At 40.0% G+C, this 22,963-nt stretch overlaps 2 protein-coding genes across 6 annotated transcripts in view; one reads left to right on the plus strand and one right to left on the minus strand.

Annotated features, from left to right (window-relative positions):
* Positions 1 to 545: 545 nt before the first annotated feature.
* Positions 546 to 22,725, minus strand: RSRC2 (arginine and serine rich coiled-coil 2). Of its 4 annotated transcripts, none has more exons than XM_063647147.1 (11): positions 21,783 to 21,934; positions 17,404 to 17,560; positions 16,646 to 16,689; positions 15,765 to 15,842; positions 14,095 to 14,307; positions 12,467 to 12,670; positions 10,029 to 10,151; positions 6,020 to 6,099; positions 4,194 to 4,423; positions 2,786 to 2,875; positions 546 to 1,522 (listed from the first exon to the last, which is right to left on the minus strand). In XM_063647147.1, the coding sequence occupies exons 4-11, from the start codon at positions 15,770 to 15,772 to the stop codon at positions 1,343 to 1,345; spliced, it is 1,128 nt and encodes a 375-aa protein (XP_063503217.1). In that variant the 5' UTR covers positions 15,773 to 15,842; positions 16,646 to 16,689; positions 17,404 to 17,560; positions 21,783 to 21,934; the 3' UTR covers positions 546 to 1,342. The 4 variants fall into 4 exon arrangements, with proteins under 4 accessions (XP_063503217.1, XP_054297824.1, XP_054297823.1 ...); XM_054441849.2 differs by having other exon boundaries at positions 4,194 to 4,426; XM_054441848.1 differs by lacking the exon at positions 15,765 to 15,842 and having other exon boundaries at positions 14,095 to 14,285; positions 21,787 to 22,725.
* Positions 22,005 to 22,963, plus strand: part of KNTC1 (kinetochore associated 1) — a 102,163-nt gene continuing 101,204 nt past the window's right edge. The window contains exon 1 of one of the 2 annotated variants that reach the window (XM_054441846.2): positions 22,005 to 22,290. The gene's annotated coding sequence lies outside the window, so the exon portion shown is untranslated. The remainder of the gene's footprint in view (positions 22,291 to 22,963) is intronic. The other variant, XM_063647145.1, reaches the window with a different exon arrangement.

The raw sequence follows: 22,963 nt of genomic DNA on the forward strand, positions 1-22,963 counted from the left end.
TGTAATGTGCTCATACTGTGATGTTTTCCAAAGGATTTTTCAAAGGAAAGCCAAACCTTATTACTTTGTTGTAACGAAAGCAAATTAACTTCAAGTTTTGCCGGCCCCCACCCACCCCCCCTTGGCTCCAGATTTATGTTCAATCTAGTAACAAAACATTTTCTAGGCTGGGTGCAGTGGCTCACGCTTATAATCCCGGCACTTTGGGAGGCTGAGGAGGGTGGATCACCTGAGGTCAGGAGTTCAGGACCAGCCTGGCCAACATGGTAAAACCCCACCTCTACTAAAAACACAAAAATTAGCCGGGTGCGGTGGTACGCCTGTAATCCCAGCTACTTGGGAGGTGGAGGTGGGAGAATTGCTTGAACCTGGGAGGCAGAGGCTGCAGTGAGCCGAGATTATGCCACTGCACCCAGCTTAGGCAACAGAGCAAGATCCTGTCTCAAAAACAAAAACGAAAAAAAAAATTTCTAATATTTTAATATTTTATAGTCTATGCTGGCGAAGACTTCAAAGGGATAATGAGCAAAAAGCATACAAAGAACTTGTTATAAGGCACTTTATTAAAATAAAAGTGCTTACATCCCTTTAATGCATTAATCTATTTCCTGAATAACACATGTAATATTTGACAAATACTGAATACCAAGTCTGTCCCTTATAATAGGAAAACATACTATTTTAATAAGTTTTCTCCTTCCACCTTTTACATTTTTGCTCACCATGGTATTGCCTGTAGTATAGTTAACTGGCCTTAAAAAGGGTGGGGGGGAATTTCTAGCTAGTGTTTTCTAACAGCAATTGCCAAATGCTACAGAAACCATAAAACAAATTCAAAGAAACATCCCAGGTAACTTAAATTAACACCAGTTTTGAGAAAACCATTTTTATTATCATCACCACCCAGCTTATCTGTGCTGGATTATGTACCAAATGGCCAGATCTTCTAAAGAACATCTACGTAACATTTCTTTCATGTTTCAAGAGATGAAAATAACTGTACAAGGTTAAGTACAAAAGTACACAAGACAGCGGACACGAAAAAATCCATGTATGAGATTTTATCCCCACCTGCAGCTTTTATATATTTGAAAAGTAGAATTCATGAACTAAAAAATATTGTCCTTCTATAGTCCTGTCAAGTTCAATGGAAGTGGGTTTAACCTGATTACAACACTAACACCAGTATCACTGATCTGATATTTACAAAAATTTGTATTTTTCAATAAATTAAAGTCAATGCAACACCCATGCAAGCTAGAGTGCTAGCTGTTTGGTGAACAAGGACCTGACATCAGAACAAGAAGTCTGTAAGTCCCAAACTTTACAAGTGTGATCATTTTCAAACTGCATCCATTCCTCGCATTGAAGATGTGAAACCCAAACCCATTCCTCTTTGTGTGTGGGTTTGTGATCTTGCCATTTCATACTGAGCATCTAAATTTCGAAATACTTCTTCCTGTTGCTTCAGAGTCTTGTAACTTTCTTCATCAACTGAGCTACATCCAGCTTCATCTTCACTCTAAAAATCAGACATAAAACATTACAATGAATTCAAATGGACATAAATATTCTCTCAATTGACACTATTTTTTATGTATTTATTTTTTTTGAGATGGAGTCTCGCTCTGTTGTCCAGTCTGGAGTGCAGTGGTGCCATCTTGGCTCACTGCAACCTCTGCCTCCCGGGTTTAAGCAATTCTTATGCCTCAGCCTCCCAAATAGCTGGGATTAGAGGCGCATGCCACCATGCCCAGCTAATTTTTGTATTTTCAGTAGAGACGGGGTTTCACCTCATTGGTCAGGCTGGTCTTGAATTCCTGACCTCATGATCTGCCCACCTCGGCTTCCCAATATGCTGGGATTACAGGCATGAGCCACCGTGTACGGTCCCAATTTTTGTATTGTTAGTAGAGATGGGGTTTCACCATATTGGTCAGACTGGTCTCGAACTCCTGACCTCAGGGATCCCCCCCGCCGCCCGCCCCCCGGCCTCCCAAAGTGTTGGGATTACAGGTGTGAGCTAGGCTGACACTATTATTAAATTATACTTTTGGCCGGGCGCAGTGTGGCTCACGCCTGTAATCCCAGCAATTTGGGAGGCTGAGACGGGTGGATCACCTGAGGTCAGGAGTTCGAGACTAGCCTGGCCAACATGATGAAACCCCGTCTACACTAAAAAAAAAAAAAAAAAAAATAACATTTTACATTTGGGAAATGTATTTGATCTCAATAACTTTAATTTCCATTCATTATTGAACACCTCCAAAGTACAAGGCAAAGTTCTTTCTAGGTCTGGAATACAGCACGGTGTTAACAAAAGTTAACTTCAGTTTAGCAGGTTGGAAAAAACATAATATGTAGAAGATGTCAGGGTATAAATGCCACAGAGGAAAGTAAACTAGAAAATGGGGATGGAGGCTGGGCGCAGTGGCTCAGAACTGTGATCCAGAGCTTTGAGAGGCCGAGGTGGAAGGACTGCTTGAGCCTCGAAGTTTGAGGCTGCAGTGAGGTATGACTGCACCACTGTACTCCAGCCCGAGTGACAGAGCAAGCAGAGCAAGACCACGCCTCTCTCTCTCAAAGTGTGTGTGTAGGGAGGACAGTGGGTAGGGGAGATGGGAATGTTTCAGAATGGCATTGCCTGTTATTTTACAAAAGGTGGTGGGAAAGAACTCAAAAACGTTGACACCTGAGCAAAGACCAGAACCAAGAAAATGAAGGAAGAACAGTGCAGGAGGGCTAATAGCTAATACAAAGATCCCCTGGCACATTTGAAACTCACCTTAATACCCATCAATTTCCTAAATTTGACATTTTGGTCCTTGTTTCCAAAATTCAATTTTTCCCATATTTCAGCAGACTGGGATTTGTCCTGTTAAGAAAACACTGAACTTTAAAATATGTAAAATTTAAATATTTTTTAGGACATGAAATATCTCAACAATGTCTAAATTGAAAAAAAAAAACCAGCATGGATGGCATTCAATCAATGTAAGTTTAACTATTTCAAGACTTAAGAAACCACAAAGCAAAGAAATATAAGCAAGAGGTTGGGCGCCGTGCTTCACTCCTGTAATCCCAGCACTTTGGGAGGCCGAGGCAGGCAAATCACCTGAGGTCAGGGGGTCGAGATCAGCCTGGCTGACTAGGTGAAACCCCGTCTCTACTAAAAATACAAAAAACTAGCCTGGCATGGTGGTGGGCACCTGTAGACCCAGGAGGGTCTCAGGAGTCTGAGGCAGGAGAATTGCTTGAACCCGAGAGGCAGAGGTTGCAGTGAGCTGAGATCACGCCACTGCATTCCAGCCTGGGCAAGAAGAGCAAGACTCTGTCTCAAAAATAATAAAAATAAAATTAAAAAATGGATTCTTTGCCTGTCATAGACATTTTTTAACATGCAATTTTTGCGACTGCATATGTCATTTGCATTTAATGTCATTTGTCATTGCAAATAATGTCAAAAAAAAAAAAAAAGTACCTCATAATGTATGAAAAATTCTAAACCAAGCAGCCTGTTTTCCTTACTACTTCTATGGTAATATTAGTTTTCTTTGAAAGCTTGACTTCAATCAATTATGTTTTATTTTAGTATTAATAACTGGCAAATAAGACTATCCTAGCTTTTTGTTTGTTTTTTTGAGACAGGGTCTCACTCTGTCACCCAGGCTGAAGTGCAGTGGCATGATTTTTTTTTCTTTTTTTGGAGATGGAGTTTCGCTGGAAACTCACTCACTGCAAGCTCCGCCTCCCAGGATCAAGTGATTCTCCTGTTTCAGCCTCCCAAGTAGCTGGGATTACAGGTGCCCACCACCACGCCTGGCTAAGTGGCATGATCTTGGCTCACTGTATGTAGGCTCTGCATCCCAGGCTCAAGCGATTCTCCCACCTCAGCCTCCCGAGCACCTGGGATTACAGGTGTGTGCCACCACACCCAGCTGATTTTTATTTTCTTTTCAGTAGAGACAGGGTTTTGCCATGTTGGACAGGCTGGTCTTGGACTCCTCATCTCAAGTGATCCGCTCACTTGGCGTCCCAAAGTGCTGGGATTAAAGGCATAAGCCACCTGTGTCTGGCCACCCCAGGTTCTTAGAAAGTTAAGCCCAAAGTAGTATTTTTCAACCCAAATTTGTTTTTTCTAAGCAATTACTAATTAGGAATAAACGACAGAAAAGCAGAATAAGAGAACTTACCCCTTCTTTCTTGCCCTGCCAAAGCATTTTCCTTTTTTTCTCTTGTTCAGCAAATTTCATTGGATTAACAGCAGCTGGGTTATAGTAGCTAGGAACAGCTATTCCTGTTTCTGCCAAAGCTTTAGCTTGCAGGGCTGCCATCTGAGCTGCCATGGCTATCTGAGGTGTTACTTGTGTTCCTGATGCCAACAGGGCAGCAACATTGAGAACAGAACCTCCAGTAGCTGCAGCTGCTTGAAGAGAATACAAAAATGGATTTTAAAACATAAACCTCCTGATTTACATTAACAAACGATTCATAAAAAGCTATGAATGTGCAAAAAGGCAGGATTTTCACCAAACACAAGGAAATGACTGAGTCATTAGCTCACAAGTAAGTTTTTAGCAGACATTTATTGTGTTCATCAATGGACATATTTCTATATAAACCCTTGATATATATAAAAACCATTTACTGCCAGGCACAGTGGCTCACACCTGTAATCCCAGCACTTTGGGAGGCTGAGGTGGGTGGATCACCTGAGGTTGGGAGTTTGAGACCAGCCTGACCAACATGGAGAAACCCTGTCTCTACCAAAATACAAAATTAGCCAGGCGTGGTGGTACATGCTCATAATCTCAGCTACTCGGGAGGCTGAGGCAGAAGAATCACTTGAACCCAAAAGGCGGAGGTTGCGGTGAGCTGAGATCACGCCACTGCACTCCAGCCTGGGCAACAAGAGCAAAACTCTTTATCAAAACAAAACAAAAACCCATTTATTTACTTTGAGGATACAGAATTCTGCAAATAGTAAGAAAGTATGATTTCAGCGGAAATGAACTATAGTGTTTCTAAGGTATAATTAGAAAATAATAAAACCTTGTACTTTTTTAAATTTATGAAATGTTCTCATGGACATTTCATTTGATGCTCACATCATAGACTTGAAAAACAGTATGCAGCTAAGGCTGGGCGCAGTGGCTCACGTCTGTAATCCCAGCACTTCAGGAGGCCAAGACAGGCGGATCACAAGGTCAGGAGTTCAAGACCAGCCTGGCCAACACAGTGAAACCCCGTCTCTACTAAAAATACAAAAATTAGCCAGATGTGGTGGTGCACACCTGTAGTCCCAGCTACAGGGGAGGCAGAGGTGGAGAATCACTTAAATCCAAGAGGCAGAGGTTGCAGTAAGCTGAGATCAGGCCACTGCACTCTAGCCCGGGCGACGGAGCGAGACTCCGTAATGACGTCAACAACAAAAACAACATCTGCCATGATGACTACAGTGTTACGTAACAAACATACTCATTACTAATTTATCAACAAAAATTATCCACGTGGACCACATCAGAAACAAGCTACAAAACACTTAAGTGAGAACACTAAAATAAACTTTTACAGTGTACTGATGGGAAGTAGGAATCATAGGTGATTTTATTCCTATTATTTTCTATATTTTTCAATTTTTCCACAAAAAGCATGTTAAACTTAGGCTGGGTGCAGTGGCTCATGCCTGCAATCCCAGCACTTTGGGAGGCTGAGGCAGGAGGACTGCTTAAACCCGAGATCAAGAATAGTCTGGGCAACATAGTGAAAGGTCCTCTCTACAAAAAATAAGAAAAAAATTAGCCATGCATGGTGATGTGGGCCTGTAGTCCCAGTTACTCGGTAGGCTGAGGTGGGAGGATCACTTGAGCCTGGGAGTTTGAGGCTACCATGCAATATGCTGGAGCCACTGCACTCCAATCAGAATGACAGAGCAAATCCCTGTCTGAAAAACAAAAAAACTTGGAAGAGCTCAAATCGAAATGACTAAAAAAGAATTAAAAAAAAAAAAAAAAATTACCTGCAGCTATTTCTTGTTGTTTTTGTTTTTCAACCATTTCCTTTTCTCGCTGTTCTTGTAATTTCTTTGCCCTTTCCAACCTGCAAAAATAATTTCAATAAATTTAAAATAACACAATATAAAACCATTATGTATATATCTCTCTATATGTGCATGTACAGAGACAAGCCAATTTCCATAAAATTTTAAATTTTTAGCATCCCTCCACCACTGATAGCCATATGTGAAGAAAAAGCAATCATTCTTAAGATGATATAAGCTACATTTGAAGAATACTACAACAGTAGTTTTAAACATTTTTGAATTGACTAGTTAGAAATGGGCATAGTTTTTATATGCCGTTCCAATTAACAAGTGAAAAAAATTACATCTTGCAAGTAACATATTGAAAGCTGAGTAAATTTTAGAGCATGGTAAGTAGTAAATAACTTAAATTTATAGAATTATCTAAATGTTTCTTGAGGGAGAAAAAGCCAGCCAATCAAGACATTCGGATAATTTTTTAAACTGTACAGACCTTAGTAAAGTCTTCAATTTAATAAAAATAAAAAAACCAAAACTAAAAGGTCAAGCAAACCTTGCCATTCTCTGTAATCTAATAAAATGGGAGGAAAACTTCTCTCAATTAGGAAATTACTTCTAGCAGTTGAACAAATTTATCATTTACAAAGGAACTGGTAACATGAAACACAAATTCATCCCAAAACAAAAACGAATTTTTTTTTTGGGACAGAGTCTCACTGTCGCCCAGGCTGGAGTGCAATGGCACGACCTTGGCTCACTGCAACCTCCGCCTCCTGGGTTCAAGCGATTCTCCTGCCTCAGCCTCCTGTGTAGCCAGGATTACAGGTACACATCACCATGTCCAGCTAATGTTTGTATTTTTAGTAGAGATGGGGTTTCACCAATGTTGGTTAGCCTGGTCTCAAACTCCTGACCTTCTGATCTGCCAACCTTGGCCTCCTGAAGTGCTGGGATTACAGGCGTGAGCCACCGTGCCCAGCCCAAAAATGAATGCTTGTTCACTCTACTCACTCTATTGAATGAGTAGTGTGCATACATTAAATTCACTAATGAGTATGCACACTAAACAAGCTATATGTCAAGTTTACCCTTCCTATATAGCAAATAACAAGTAACATTATCTTCACAATGAATTCCTGAAAGAGAAACTCTTTTCTTCATAAGGATTCCCTGATTTATCAATCAAGCCAAATGCCACTAACACCGTCTGTAATGTGGTATAAAGGGGACAGGACTGACAAAACTTGTTTTTGTTTTGGGGCACTATGGGTAATGTAATGCAGGGGTAGTAAATTGGATTTGCTTTAAGAATTGTTAAGTCGGCCCGGCGCCGCGCCTCTCGCCTGTAATTCCAACACTATGGGAGGCTGAGGTGGGTGGATCACCTGAGGTCAGGAGTTAGAGTCCAGCTCGGTTATTAACATGGTGAAATCCCGCATCTACTAAAAATACAACAAATTAGCAGGGTGTGGTGGTGGGTGCCTGTAATCCCAGCTATTTGGGGTGCTGAGGCAGGAGAATCGCTTGAACCCAGGAGGCAGGGGTTGCAGTAAGCTGAGATCACACCACTGCACTCCAGCCTAGGCAACAAGACTCCATATCAAAAAAAAAAAAAAAAAAACAAAAAAAAGGAAAAGGAAAAAAAAAATTGTTGAAATTTACATAAAAGAAATTTAACAAGCTATAATTTTATTCCGTTTTATGAAGCACATATGCATGGAAGGCATAGCATAGACTTGACTTTGTCCTTGAGAATAAAAGTTTGTAAAATAGCAGTAACAATAAAATGTAGGTCGCAGGCTTGGCAAGGTGGCTCATGCCTGTAATCCTAGCACTTTGGGAGGCCAAGGTGGGAAGACTGCTTGAGGCCAGCAGTTCGAGACCAGCTTGGCCAACATGGCAAAACCCGTCTCTATTAAAAAGAAAACAAAAATTAGCTGGGTGTGGTGATGCGCATCAGTAATCCCAGCTTCTTGGGAGGCTGAGGCACGAGAATTGCCTGAACCCAGAAGGCAGAGGTTGCAGTGAGCCGAGATTACACTCCTGCACTCCAGCCTGGGCAATAGAAGGAGACTCTGTCTCAAAAATAAATAAATAAATAAATAAATAAATAAATAAATAAATAAAATAAAATAAAAATAAAAAATAAAAAAAGTAGGTCACAGATCTGAAATCTATTTCCTAAACAGTTTTAAATCCTGACATTTAGGACCAAAAAAGAAACCAATATAAAAGGTCTATACATGGTAGTTTCTTATTAAGAAAAAAATTCTCCAGATTTCAAGGTAGTAAATAATCTCATATTCTGAAATTAAAGGACTACATTTAAAACTTTATCTGAAAGATCACCAAGTAGTCTATATATCAATGACATTTTGGATGCTATTAACGGCTTCACTTTAAAAAAAAATCCAAAAACGCAAACAGAAAAGACTTACAGCATTCAAGTAAATAACTTAAGGGCTTAAAAAATATTTGTCAGAGTTAATGAAATTACAATCTAGTATATATTAAATCCAATTTTGTAGTAAATTACTTCCATACTAGTTTCAGAAAGAAGATATGTGTGACTACAACTGGTTGCATTAAAATGGCCATGGAAGATTTGGAATTAATACCATTCACTAAGGTGAATGGAAAGAAGGGGTGAGCTCACACTTTTGCTGCTGTTCAGCTGCAGTTTCTGTCAGGCTGGGTTCCCAGGGAAGCACATCAGGTTACATTGTGTTACCAGCCTGGGCAACATAGGGAGACCCCGTCTTCTCTACAAAAAATACAAAAATTAGCCAGGCATGCCTGTGGTCCCAACTACTTGAGAGGCTGAAGTGGGAGGATTGCTTGGGCCCAGGAATTCAAGGATGCAGTGAGCCGTCATCATGTGCCACTGCACTTCAGCCTGGGCGGGACCCTGTCTCAAAAAACAAAACACCTTAATTTTGTAACAAGAGAAAAAAAAATCCTAAAAAGTCTATTTTTCAAAATATGGGAAATGCTGCAAACAAGTGGTTGGATTTTTACTTTTTGCCTCTCTATGAGGCAGTTCTTTGAATAGTTTTGCAGATTTCAATATATAGTCCTGCTGTGTGTGGTTCCACCATTACTCATCTTTGAAATAGCAGAAAATTTATTTTTGTGAGTGTGTGTGTGTGTTTTATTTTGAGACTGAGTCTCGCTCTATCGCCCAGGCTGGAGCGCAGTGGCGCGATCTTGGCTTACTGCAACCTCTGCCTCACGGGTTCAAGCGATTCTCGTGCCTCAGCCTCCAGAGTAGCTGGGATTTCAGGTGCCTGCCACCACGCCCAGCTAATTTTTGTATTTTTAGTAGAGATGGGGTTTCACCATGTTGGCCAGGCTGGTCTCCCAACTCCTGACCTCAAGTGATTCGCTCGCCTCGGCCTCCCAAAATGCTGGGATTACAGGCGTGACCCACTGCACCAGGCCGAAACAGCAGAAAATAAAAAAAAAAAAATAAAAAAAATGTTCTCCCATAGTTACCAGGAATAAAACTTACAAGATCAAATAAATTAGCTTATAATGTATTATCTGTTAATTGCCATCTTCAAAATAATAATATTGACAAAATTTTACTTACTGTTTCAGGTATTTTGTCTATTTGAGGGAGAAAAACAAAAAGTAAAGGAAAAGTCATCTTAGATGAGAAAATAATAGTTCTTGAACCAGATTTAAGACTCAAAAAAAAAAAAAAAAAGTTTCAAATGCAAACTGAAAATATTTGGGAGTCTAAATTTGAGAAAAATGATATCAGTTAAATCATGAAGGAAAACACAGAAATTGTAGACATCTTATAGTTGTACAAATGTTTAAGATGAGAATTAAACTATTTACATAGTTCTAGATCACAAATACACCACCATATTACTAAAGTATGTGAATCATTCTCTTACTGAAAGAATTCATCTTATCCACACAATTGAGCATTTATTTAAAGGTGAAGTGGAACAAATGAATTAAGAAATATACACACCTTCTAGCTAAAGCTTCTTGTGCATCCATTGCTGTGTTTCTGCCTCTGAAGGGAGGTGGACTTGGAGTCCGGCTTAAACTTCTGCTAAATCTTCTCGGCTTTTCAATTCTCTTCTTTCTATCTCTGTAGTAAATCGTATTTGTCAAATTATGGCCAAGTCATAACTATTTTGTTAATAAGAAATCAATTATATTTAGCTAGTTCAACAAAAATCCCAACGATACAAAAACATTTACAGTTTGAGATGCAAAAGATTTAAACATCAGTGTTACAGCTGAACTCATTGGAAATAACATTTGTTTCCAACTCCCTCATCCCTTTTTAAGAGACAGGGTCTCACCATGTTGCCCAGGCTGGCCTCCAGTGATCCTCCTGCCTTAGCCTCCAGAGTACATGGGTCTACAAGCATGCCCCACCGCATCTGGCTGTTTCCAATCTTTTGCATAGTATATCCAATGTTGCAAAAGCTAGCCTTATACATTAGTCATTTTGTGTTCATGTAGGTCAATATGTATACCACAGGAATCATTCCTACATATTTTCATCTACAGTGAATTTGTAGATGTTTTTCAAAAATAAAAAGTAATTAACCACTAAAAATTAGGTCTCGCTGGGTGCTATGGCTCATGCCTGTAATCCCAGAACTTTGGGAAGTTCAGGCGGACAGATGACCTGAGGTCAGGAGTTCGAGACCAGCCTGGCCAACATGGTGAAACCCCGCCTCTACACAACCACAAAATTTAGCCCTGCGTGATGCTAGGTGCCTGTAATCCCAGCTACTCGGGAGGCTGAGGCAGGAGAATCACTTGAACCCAGGAGGCAGAGGTTGCAGTGAGCTGAGATTGTGCCATCACACTCCAGCCTGGGCGACAGCGTGAGACTGTCTCAAAATAAACAAAAAAACTAGATGTCAGTGACCAAAAAAGCACTTAAAAAAAAATTTCTGAATTGGTAAGGTTCAAAGTAGTAAACTACTATAAACTAGAACCACTGAGTAAAAATTCATATTGATTTAATAAAGATCAAACAAGTGATAAATCATAAAAACCAAGTTACCGTATCAAGCACAGGTCCCTTTTTAAATGTATATTTCAATCTTTTTTTTTTTTTTTTTTTGAGACGGAGTCTCGCTGTCGCCCAGGTTGGAGTGCAGTGGCGTGATCTCGGCTCATTGCAGGCTCCGCCCCTGGGGTTCACACCATTCTCCCGCCTCAGCCTCCCGAGTAGCTGGGACTACAGGCGCCTGCCACCTCGCCCGGCTAATTTTTTGTATTTTTACTAGAGACGGGGTTTCACCATGTTAGCCAGGATGGTCTCGATCTCCTGACCTCGTGATCCGCCCGCCTCGGCCTCCCAAAGTGCTGGGATTACAGGCGTGAGCCACCGTGCCCAGCCCAATCTTTCATACACTGACCTAAGTTGCAATAAATTAACAAAAGTTAGTATACTACTGTCTTATGTAAACAAGCAGAGAATAACGCATTCGTTGAAGAATATTTGTAATTAGTTTTCCTCCTGTGCTCTTTATTGTACACTTCCTATCTCAACAAAGCCTCCTCCCACCAATCAAGATAAATCTAAATTGTGTTCATTTACAAACAAAATCTGAGGTAGTTTGTACGATACAGTGGGTTAAACACATGCATGGAATTTGCATTTAGATATATCTGAAACCTGGTCCTGGCTCTAGCACTTAATAATGATACTGTTTTGGAATTCTGGGGCAAATTTCTTAAACGTCTTTAAGCACGACACACTTACCTTTCAACATGGTTCTTCTGAGAACTAGATGAGCTAATAACACGCAAAGAGTTCTAGCATACAGCATATGATAAGTATGCAAAAGTAGATTTTAGTTATTTGTGATAATAAAATTAATACAACAAATCCAGTGTTGAACACAACTGAATTTCTTTTGTTTTTTAAGACAGGATTCACTCGTCACCCAGACTGGAGTGCAACAGCATGATCTTGGCTTATTGCAACCTCTGCCTTCTGGGCTCAAGTGATTATCCCACCTCAGCCTCCCAAGTAGCTGGGATCATAGGTGTGGGTCATCACCCCAGGCTAATTTTCATATCTTTTGTAGACATGGGGTTTCACCATATTGCCCCGGCTGGTCTTGAACTCCTCGGCTCAAAAAATCTGCTCGCCTCGTTGTGATTACAGGTGTAAACCACTATACCTAGCCAACAACTGGATTTTAATAGGCCTATTCATACCTGCACTTCGCAGGAGATTTATCAATCATGAGAATACTTGTGAATGCTATTCAAGTGGTTAGGTGTGTTCTTCATACATTAGGTAATGACTAAAATAATTTTCCCACAATCTATAAATAGAATTGTGATCCACAATTTTAATACTCTCTTACTGAGGAAGATAAACGGACTCTCTCAGGGTCCTATTAAATTTTATTCAGGATGATGGTCACCTACCGACTCCTACTCCTTGTCCTACTCCTGCTTCTAGTCCTATGCCTGTGTCTTGATCTTGAGCGGGAACGAGACCTGATCCGCCGTTTCCTTTCCCTGCTTCTGGATCTCGATTTCTTCCTCTCTCTGCTTCTGGATCGAGATTTCTTCCGCTCCCTACTCCTGGATCGAGACTTCTTCCGCTCCCTGCTTCTACTACGATGACGTCTGAAATTAAAGTGCACAAATTTGTAATTACTTAAGAGTTGTGTTGTTTCATTTATACACATCATGAATTAGTTATCTGTAGTAATGCAATTAAGACAAGCAAGTAACTGCACTATATTATTTACAGAAATAAGCGAGATTTTCAAAGGAAATACTAACTAAAACTGAACCCTTCATTTTGTTTGATAATTTGTCCTAGAACATAGTAAACCTATTAACATGTCAAAAGTGTTCAATGCATCCTACCCAAATTTAAGCTTCCATTTAATACTCTTCCCACAGTAGTTACAAAGCTTAATACTTTATCTACTGAAAATTTTTGAGTCTGATACCACACACAACCCACAGAATTCTCCAAAAAAAACCCCACCAAAAACCATTCACAAATTTGAGCTGTGATCCAGTTTCTCAAAAATCTTTTTATCTATACTCCAACATCAAAAAAAATCTAGATTGCAGTTTAGCAGCAAACACCTACATCACCATCGATGATGCAAATGGACTGTTTATTGGCTTAAACCACACAGTTTAACAATATGATTTTTTCAGTGCCAGACAGATTAAGTGGTTAAAAATCTCAGCTGGGCAGAGTGACTCACTCCTGAAATCCCAGCACTTCAGGAGGCCAAGGCCGGCACATCGCTTGAGCCCAGGAATCCGTGAACAGCCTGCACAACATGGCCAAAACCCACCTCTACAAAAAAATACAAAGAGATTAGCTGGGTGTGGTGGCGCATGTCTGTGGTCTCAGCTGCTTGGGAGGCTGAGGTCAGATCACTTGAGCCCTGGAGGACAAGAGGCTGCAGTGTGCTGAGAACACACCACTGCACTCCAGTTAGGGCAAGAGAGACCATCTCAAAAAAGAAAATCTAGGCTGGGCGCGGTGGCTCACATCTGTAATCCCAGCACTTTCGGAGGCCGAGGTAGGTGGATCACCTGAGGTCAGGAGTTCGAGACCAGCCTGGCCAACATGGCGAAACCTCATCTCTACTAAAAATACAAAAACTAGCCAGGCATGGTAGCACATGCCTGTAATCCCAGCTACTTGGGAGGCTGAGAAAGGAGAATCACTTGAACCCAGGCGGCAGAGGTTGCAGTGAGCCGAGATCATGCCACTGCACTCCAGCCTGGGCAACACAGCAAGACTCCGTGTCAAAAAAAAAAAAAAAAAAAAAAGGAAAAGAAATCTAGGCACTTGAGATTTAGTCATCCCTTATACCTCATTCTTGGAAACCATTTTTGCATGATGAGAAAGCAAAGCCCAAAGGCAAAAAACAAACAAACAAACAAAACCACAAACCCAAACAAACGAACAAGAAAAACTCCCTAATTATGATTTTTTTGGGTGTTGCTGGGTCAATGAGAAACTTTATGTAACTCAAATCTTGTTAGAAGGTACTAAATTATAATACAACATGACTTACCTTTCACGAGACCTAGATCTTGAGTGACTTCTGCCTCTTGATGACTTTCTTTCTTTGCGTTTGTGCCTGTCCTCACCATTTTCAGATGAATTTAGTCGCTCTCTTCCTTTATCAGAAGAATGTTCTTTGTCATTATGTTCCTCAGACTTATGTTTCTTAGAGGATTTATCTTTGGATTCATGTCTTCTTGCCTGTTTTAAGAAGAAGTTGGTTCTTTCAGGAAAATAGTGCAACAAAGAGAGTTAGTATGGGTATCAGTAGACAAAAATGTTGTGATGCAACATTAGTAACCTTAGGAGTGTGTGGCAAATAAAAAAAAGATCTAGTTTCACATCACCCAAATGTTGCAGATGTAATTAACTATTTTTTTTTACTATAAACACCCAAAATGTAGTTCCTCCCCAAAATATTTTCAATACTACAACAGAAACAATGATTTTTAAAGTTGAAATATTGAAAAGCCATTATGCCAGACAAAAGAGGAATCCCTTATGTTTATCTAAAAGAATACAGACCATGTATAGACATCAACTTCTAAATCCAGAGTACATAATGTTAAGTTTAAGTAAGTAATGGAGATAATGACACAAAAAGTGCACCAGAAACGCATTTCAATTAGGTAGCTAAATATAATTACTAAGTACTAATATTTTCTATAATTTCAAATGATTTTACACAGAGATGCAGTGTCCCTTTTACAGTTATACTGCCTGCTACATCCTCTAAAAGACAGCTCTTGATTTTCCTCCCAACGTCTAAACTGTGAAGCAATCACTTTTCATCTTGCAGTATCCCAATAGGCTTAGAGGAGTATTACATTTCATGTACGTAGGGTAGAAATGGCAACTGTATGTTTCAATTTTAAAGAAACCAAACTAGGTATAACAATCCACGTGCCATCACACAATACATACTGCCCCCATACTTTAAAAAGACCAAGGCCTTCACATGTGCATTCAGAGACTCAGCTAAAATTAACTGCATGATCAAGTCTCATCCTACCAAATACCAAAGTAGAAGTGCTACCTACTACAGTTCCCTACAGGAAGATCTGTCAAATTCATCTTGTAGTGAAAATTTAAAATCCTAGACATCTCTGAATCACTAAATTTTAAATCTGGAAGGAAACTCAGATCCTCTAACTTAATCCCTTTATTTTATGTATAACTAAGATCTAAAGTTACAAAGCTACATGGGAGAGCTGAACCTATACCCCATGTTTTTCTGATGCCCAGGCTACCACTTTTCCACTGTAATAAGACACTGCTGTTTCCCAAAAGGCCATAGCATGTTTCTTTCCACTCACGATTAATGTTTCTTAAAAATAAAACTTGGCCAATCATTTTGGAACATGCATGATGATATAGCTGAAAATGATCATAGTACATAATTTATTATTTGCAGAAAAATAAGAGACCTGGAGACACAACTAAATTTTAGTTTCATTGCCAGTTCTCTATAGGAGCTTAGAAAAGAAATTTTCCTTGGTTTTGCTATAAAGAGGCAGACTGGAAAAGTCTTAAGTGGTTAAACTTCTAAAGGTTTTAAAGTTTATTTCAAACCAGTTTTTCAAACATAACATTACTATTAATTTAAAAAAAAACATTAAAACCCTTAACTGATTTAAGATATATTTAAGGGAAATAGGAGTTTGAATGACTAATAGTTACCTTATCATGAAGTAGGCTTATTATTTTGCTATCTGAGTCTGCAGCGTCTTCAGTTCAGTCTCTTCGCGCATTAGCACGCTGAGTATGATTTATTATAGAAATGTTATCATGTGAGCTAAACAAAATAGTCATTTTCACAAAAACTCTCCTAAATTAAAAATTTAACAGAGCTTCCATTAGGGGAAGAGGTGAAGTCCCTGCCCACACTTGTTTTAGGAGTCCCTTACCCAGCCCCCACAAGACTCTTCTCCCTTTCTGGCTACTACTTCTACACTTCCTTATTGGCTCATTCCTTGTCTTCTCAGGTGGGTGAACAAGTAACTCCTCTGCAATACAGCTGTTGCCTTTCTTTTTCCTCAAGTTTTGGTGTCACCGCCACCTTTTCAGCTGTCCCTCACTCAAACCTTTATTTCAAAATTCAATACTACTATTAGGGAAACTGAACTAGTTTGCAAAAGAAAAGAGAACTCCTGTTATCGTTCATAAGGAAAAAGCAGCCCACAGATATCTAGGGTATTGCTATGTAAAGATGATTGCTGTTTAAAAATCCTGAGCAACTGTCAGGCTCCAGGAGACTGGGGACCTCAAATTAATGGAAGCTCTGTGTGACAGGCCTAAAAAAACCAATCATATTCTTCATATGAAATTTTTATTGTGAATATTTTCACAATATAATAAAATTAAAGTTTTGAAGGTACTTTTCACATAAACATCTTCTTCAAAAATGATGAATCAAAATCATGCTTATTTTATAACCCAATAAACCTTTTAAATTTCAAGTTTTGTACTTACCTTGACAATGTCTTATATTCATACAAATCTTTCTACCAGACACTTTATAAGTATTTTAAAATACCTATTCACTACAAAGTGTTAATTACCTCTTTGCTTCTGCTCCGGCTCCTGTGTTTTCTTCCTTCATTATCTGTGAATACACACAAAAAATAATCACCATAAACAAAGTTGGAGAAACATTTCATCTTAAAAAACTCTTAAGGCTGGAGAAAAATGACTCCCATTAGTCTTCTTCCAATGACTAATTTTTTTATGGCACAGGTGGAATTATTCTACATTAATACAACACACATGTGAAACAAATCAAGAAATGTGAGCAAACCAGGACATAAAGCAGCCTAGATACATCTTTTAAACGGTCATAGACTTTTAGTATTTTACATATATTCTGACCAGCCCATCTAGTTTCCTAGTCTATAGCAAATTCATAAGGGGGTTTAGTAGAGAGAGGTAAGCCATTAAGAAAAATAAAAACTAAAGAAAATAAACAGGTTGAATTATATTTGATATGTTCCAACATGGCGAAACCCTGTCTCTACTAAAAATACAAAAATTAGCTGGGCGTGGTGGCGCAAGCCTGTAATCCCAGCTACTCAGGAGGCTGAGGCAGGAGAACTGCCTGAACCCAGCAGGTGGAGGTTGCACTGGGCTGAGATTGTGTCAATTTTTGTATTTTTGCTCCCGGCTCAGGTGATCTGCCTGCCTTGGTCTCCCAAAGTGCTGGGATTACAGGCTTGAGCCACCATGCCCGGCCAACAAACTAAATGTATGTGTCTTCTTATACAACAGGTCTACATATCTTGTACAAATGCTGATAGTTGTAACCACCTCTAAGAATTCATACCTGACTTTCGTTTTCTTTCTCTTGACCTTGATCGTGATCTTGAATAATGATGTTTTGAAGCTCTAGGAGAAACAGATACATCTGACTGCTCTTTTTTCTTATCTCTATCTGGTGATGTCTTTTCTGGGGCTAGTCCATCTCGTTCTGTATCACTAGCCTAAAAGTTTAAAAACAAATGATTCAAGTTCTTAATTACATTTTAAATGTTTTCAATTTCTTAAAAGAGGGACAAAGGGAGGGAAGATAGCCCCCCCAATCAATAAATCAGAATGCCTGCTTTCCAAGTAACTAAATATGCTTTGTACACAAATAAGCCTGAATAGCTTGAAATGACGAACCTGATACTAAAGCGAGACCTACATATTTAGACTGATGTATCTTTAATTTTCTAACGATGATTTGTATAACTTTTAAAACATGGGGTGGGGTGGGGGAGGAATAAGGGCTCCAAGTATTTCTAATAAGCATTCAAGCAGAGAAAATACAGTCCTTTTTAGGTGTGTGAATGCATTTAGCTGACTTTACCAATACTTTTAAATTAGCATACATGTCAAACATCAAAAATGAGTTGTTAAAGCTTAAAGATACTCAAGACCATAACATCTTAAAACAAAGCCTTAAGAATATTATAAAATAATAAACAGAAAATTAACTTACCTAAGTGAGAACCTCATCTTAATGTCATTAACCCTCTTTAATGAAAACAGCCCCTTGGCACAGTGCTGCTGCAAAATATGGTCTGCCTCTCCTCACATGTGCTCTGGGCTATGAAAACATTTAAGTTGTTTCTGCTTTAAAGCATTTTATAAGTAATTATTACAATATAAGTTTTACAAGTTTCTACTAATGCGGAAGGTAGACAATGGTCGGCTATCTGACCAGAGAAGATAATATGAAAATAAAATAATTGATACACCTGGGGAATTGATTAGTTAGGAACGGTTGGTTGGCAAGCTATGGTTGTCATTCTGTTTCTGTATGGCCTTGAGCTAGGAATGGTTTTTTACGTTTTTAAAAAGTATTTTAGGCATATTTAATAAATAACTTCAATAAATAGCACTGTAAAGACTGAACTGTTAAAACTAAAGGCACTTAAAACGCCAGTGTTGTGGCTCATGCCCGTAATCCTAGCACTTTGGGAGGTTGAGGTGGGTGGATAACCTGAGGTCAGGAGTTTGAGACCAGCCTAGCCAACATGGTAAAACCTCGCTTCTACTAAAAACACAAAAATTAGCCGGGTGTGGTGGGGCGCGCCTGTAATCCCAGCTACTCAGGAGGTTGAGACAGCAGAATGGCTTGAACCCAGGAGGCAGACGTTGAAGTGAGCTAAGATTGCGCCACTGCCCCTCCAGCCTGAGAAAGAATGTGACAGAGACTGCACAGGGCCCACAAAGCCAAAAATATTTACCATCTGGCCCTTTACAGAAACAGTTTATGGACTTTTCACTTAGAACATCAGACGGAATCTGGATTGAATAAATAGGGAATCGATAGTCTTCAGCAGGAGGAATCACATCAGAGAACTTCCTCCTTTAGGAAAGTTAGTCCAGAAAATGAATACCAAATAACAAGTACAGTAAACGGCGGTATTGTATTTTAACAAATTTTAAACAAGTATCAAGTACAATAAATGGGTGTATTGTACTTTAATAAATGAAGTTGTCAGAGGTCGAGTTACTTCAACAAGTATTTACTAAGGGTCAAAAATGTGCCAAAACCAATGTTAGACTTAGGGAATAAAATGATAAATTAAAAAAAGAAAGGTTTTGCAGTTCAATTATGAGATGAAAGACATAAATTACGTATTATTCCTCTAACAACGGCACAAAAAGAACAGTCAGAAATAAACTAACTACCAGGGAGGCTCTCATGCCAGCATATTGTATATGTACTTATTTATTTCTCCAGTCTGGGTGACTTCTGGAACCATAAAATTTTTATGCTGAAAGGTTTTCATCCCTTAGAGTTCAACTTTCTCGTTTCACAGGTGAGATCCAGCAACATTAGCTGACTTGCCTTAAAATGATACTGCATCTCCATCTCTTTACTGTGTTTACTACTAATAAATGATGCTGTATCATTAAGGATGATTCTGATTTTTCACAATGAATACTGGACACTTTATTTTTTTCATCATTATCCTTGAGGACTATTTCAGACTCATCTATTACTTGCTGAGTGTTTATACAGCTTACACTTGGTAAACAGAAGTGATCTCGAAAATTTTAAGCACCGCTATCACTTCTCTCAGTTGCACGACACTTTTATCAGAGACAGAATTCCTTAACCAGTGGCAAATCCCATTTAACTTTTGCAGAGAACAAGACTAGAATCGAAAACAACCTTTGCATGGAAAAGCTAGTGCTTAGCCTAGGCAGTTTACAGGCAATGGTTTATCTAACTTTAACTTTATGCTTAACATCACAAAGCTGGGCAACGGAGAAACCTTCCTGTGACAGGCTAACTTAAACTTACATCATCAACCATTTTCATCTGTAAAATATACTACGGAGCAACAACAAAAACCGTCTTAACACTAAACAGATAGGAATGATAGGTGGTCATTGAGGCCATGGAAAACTTTTATTTCCCTGAGGCTATTTTATAGTAGCATAATACAGGTATCCAGGAAAACACACCACCAAAAACTGAATATTAAAATTGCTCTGACATTTTCTAAGCTTTAGTTTAGTACGAATCCATGTGTACACATAAACGTTAACTGCAAAACAGCCTTCTATTCCAGCACTGGCTCTACGAGGTAGCCACTTTGGTTTAATTTACATTTTGTTGCAAACTCTAATAACGGCTCGAAACATAGTAGACAAATCTTTTTCCACTGCGAAGGAGGTAAGCACTGGATTGAATACTAGGTCACTTCTCTAGGGGATTGTCTTTTTATTGAACAAGGCATGGCATAAATAAATGTTTAAATTCGCTTTTTAAAATACTGGAACCCGGCCGGGCGCGGTGGCTCACTCCTGTAATCCCAGCACTTTGGGAGGCCGAGGCGGGTGGATCATCTGAGGTCAGGAGTTCGAGACCAGCCTGGCCGACATGGTAAAACCCCATCTCTACCAAAAATACAAAAAAAAATTAGCCGGGTGTGGTGGTGGGCGCCTGTAATCCCAGCTACTCGGGAGTCTGAAGCAGGAGAATCGCTTGAACCCGGGAGGCGAAGGTTGCAGTGAGCCAAGATCGCGCCATCGCACTCCAGCCTGGGCGACAAGAGCAAAACTCCGTCTCAAAAAAACACAAAAAAACCTGCAACCCAAGAAAAATAGTATTACTCTTTAAGTATACTGAGGCCCAAAACACTAAACAAAAGAAGACAGTAAGTAAAAAAGAGTCTAAACTCAATCACCTAGATAATAGAGGGATATGGGGGAAAAAGAAAATCATCTGCCTAATCCCAGGCATTCCAATCGTTAGGAAGACCAAACTTTAAAATTATCACTATGTTTAAGAGTCATAATTATTACCGAAAATGATATAATTTTTTAGTCAGTAAAAAGGAATGCAAAATCTTTACATTTTCCTTTTAACGGAATAAAAATGAGGTAAGCACAAAATAATGTGGATCCGTCAGATTTAGGTATATTATACACACGCAGGCTTATTGTTCAGAATAGATAATTTACGAACTGTAGCTCCTCCGGGGTCAACGAAGGGTTTAAATTTAAAGGAACAAGGTCAGTGACAAGACTTAACTATAATGCTTCTCGGACTTCAAATTGATTACATCACGGGCCACTTCGGAAACCGCGCATCAGTCAGAATTGGTAGTTCCACAACCCAAGTCGAATTTTCACTCCCTTTCAGCAATACCTTCCTAACTCGTTAATACACAATAATAAGGTTTACACTGACGAACACTAATTGAAATTATGCAACTAGAAGCATCTCATTGAGCGTACAAAAAAAAAATAGCTACAAGTCGCTCTCTTTTCCCACACTATCCCTTACAGACACCGCCTTTTTGACCCAATACTTTTCAGAGACCACTCCTGATCGTCTTTCTCTTCCCCAGCCCCTTTCTCCACCACAAATTCTCAGGCCCTAAAAAAACTTAGAATAAATCACCAGCCAGGGTGAATAAGCAAAAATGGAGGCAGTTCAGTGAGGTAAAAGGAACGTAGGGTTGGGGAAGAGAGGAGGAAAGTTCTGGAAAAAAAAGGCACTCCCTGCGGCTCCCCACCCCCACCAACACCGCCTTACTTCCCCCTCCCTACAGCAGGCAGCCATGATGGCGGGCGCAGAAGAAGGCCGCGGCGCCATTTTGTCCACACACATACACACGAACAAGGCTCTGGGAGCCGTTCACCCACTGTTGGAACATAGCAGAAAAATATCCCTAGCTTAAAACTCAGATTCGATACCTACTGCCATAGTTCAGAGTCCCGGCCGCTAGAGCGGCGCCTCCACTTGTCGCTTTCAACAGTACCGGCCACTCCGAAGCTTCGCCTCAGACTAAATCGCTCGCGCGAGAGACCCGGATGGCACAAAGGCGAGGAGGCCCGGTGCGTCGCACAGCTTGCTGGGAGGAAAAGGGGCGGTAACAAGAGTTTCTATAACAACGCAATTCGAGGCGGTGATTGGGTGTTCTTTCACAGGGGAGAGTAAGGACCGTCAAGAGGGCGGGGCCAAGAATACACCCTAGGAATGAGCAGTCGGGAGAACGGAATGGGCGGAACTCAGGGTGGGGCAACTTCCTATTTCGAGTCTAAAGTAATGTTGGTCTCGTCCGGCCGCCGTAAAGGGGTTGGGTTTAGTGTTCTCCCGCCAATTTGAACCTGTGGGATGGAACCTAAAGACTAGAGTCGGTTGTGTGAGTCAGGAAGAGGGGCCAGATATCTGAGTGTTCCTGTTTAGTTTCTTCAATTGCAGGTGAGGACGGGGAGCTGCGCTGTGTAGGGAACTGGGGGTGGGTTCAGGACGAAGTAGCTGCAGCCTCTGCGCAGTTCCTGTTGTTTTCCCCTTGACGCTGGCAGAAGAGAGGTTGGAGTCGGTTTTTGCTGGCGGCGATGTCCAGCGGAGAGCGTTTAAGTATGGAGGCCTAACTGACAAGTGTTTCATCTTGCTCATTCTCTCCTATTCGCGAATGTGTTCTGCATTCTGCCGCCAGAGTGATCTCAAAATTATAAAATCAGACCACTCGTTTGCTGAGTTCCCCCTCTACCCCTTGTACTGAGAATAAAATTCACTCTTGAAGTCGAGGTTTTATTGGACTCCACTGCTCTCTCCCTCACTGTCTTCTGCTTTTGCTTTGACCCGGCAGCAGCATCAAACGCTTCCTACCCAGCCTCCGAGTCTTTGCACTCTGTTCCCTCTGCCTACGTCGCGTTCCGCCTAAGTTTTGCGTACTTCTTGTTATTCAGGTCTCAGCTCAGATGTCACCTCCTTCCCTTCCCAAACAAATCCTTCTTCAGCGACGCCTCACCTCATCCATTTAATCACTGTTTCCTTCAAATCATTTAGCACTTTTTGTAATTATTTGTGCATTTGCTTTTTTGTAGAGGTAGCGTAACAAGATACATAACTATTTTATTTTTGTCCGTTT

Source organism: Pongo pygmaeus, chromosome 10 (assembly GCF_028885625.2).
Source record: "Pongo pygmaeus isolate AG05252 chromosome 10, NHGRI_mPonPyg2-v2.0_pri, whole genome shotgun sequence".
NCBI classification, from domain to species: domain Eukaryota; kingdom Metazoa; phylum Chordata; class Mammalia; order Primates; family Hominidae; genus Pongo; species Pongo pygmaeus.

Coding starts and splice junctions, on each gene's coding strand:
- RSRC2 (XM_054441847.1), bottom strand. Junction 10,152..12,466: donor AGGACAAGGAGTAGGAGTCG/GTAGGTGACCAT, acceptor GATTTACTACAG/AGATAGAAAGAAGAGAATTG. Junction 4,427..6,019: donor ACAACAAGAAATAGCTGCAG/GTAATTTTTTTT, acceptor ATTCTCTTCAAG/CAGCTGCAGCTACTGGAGGT.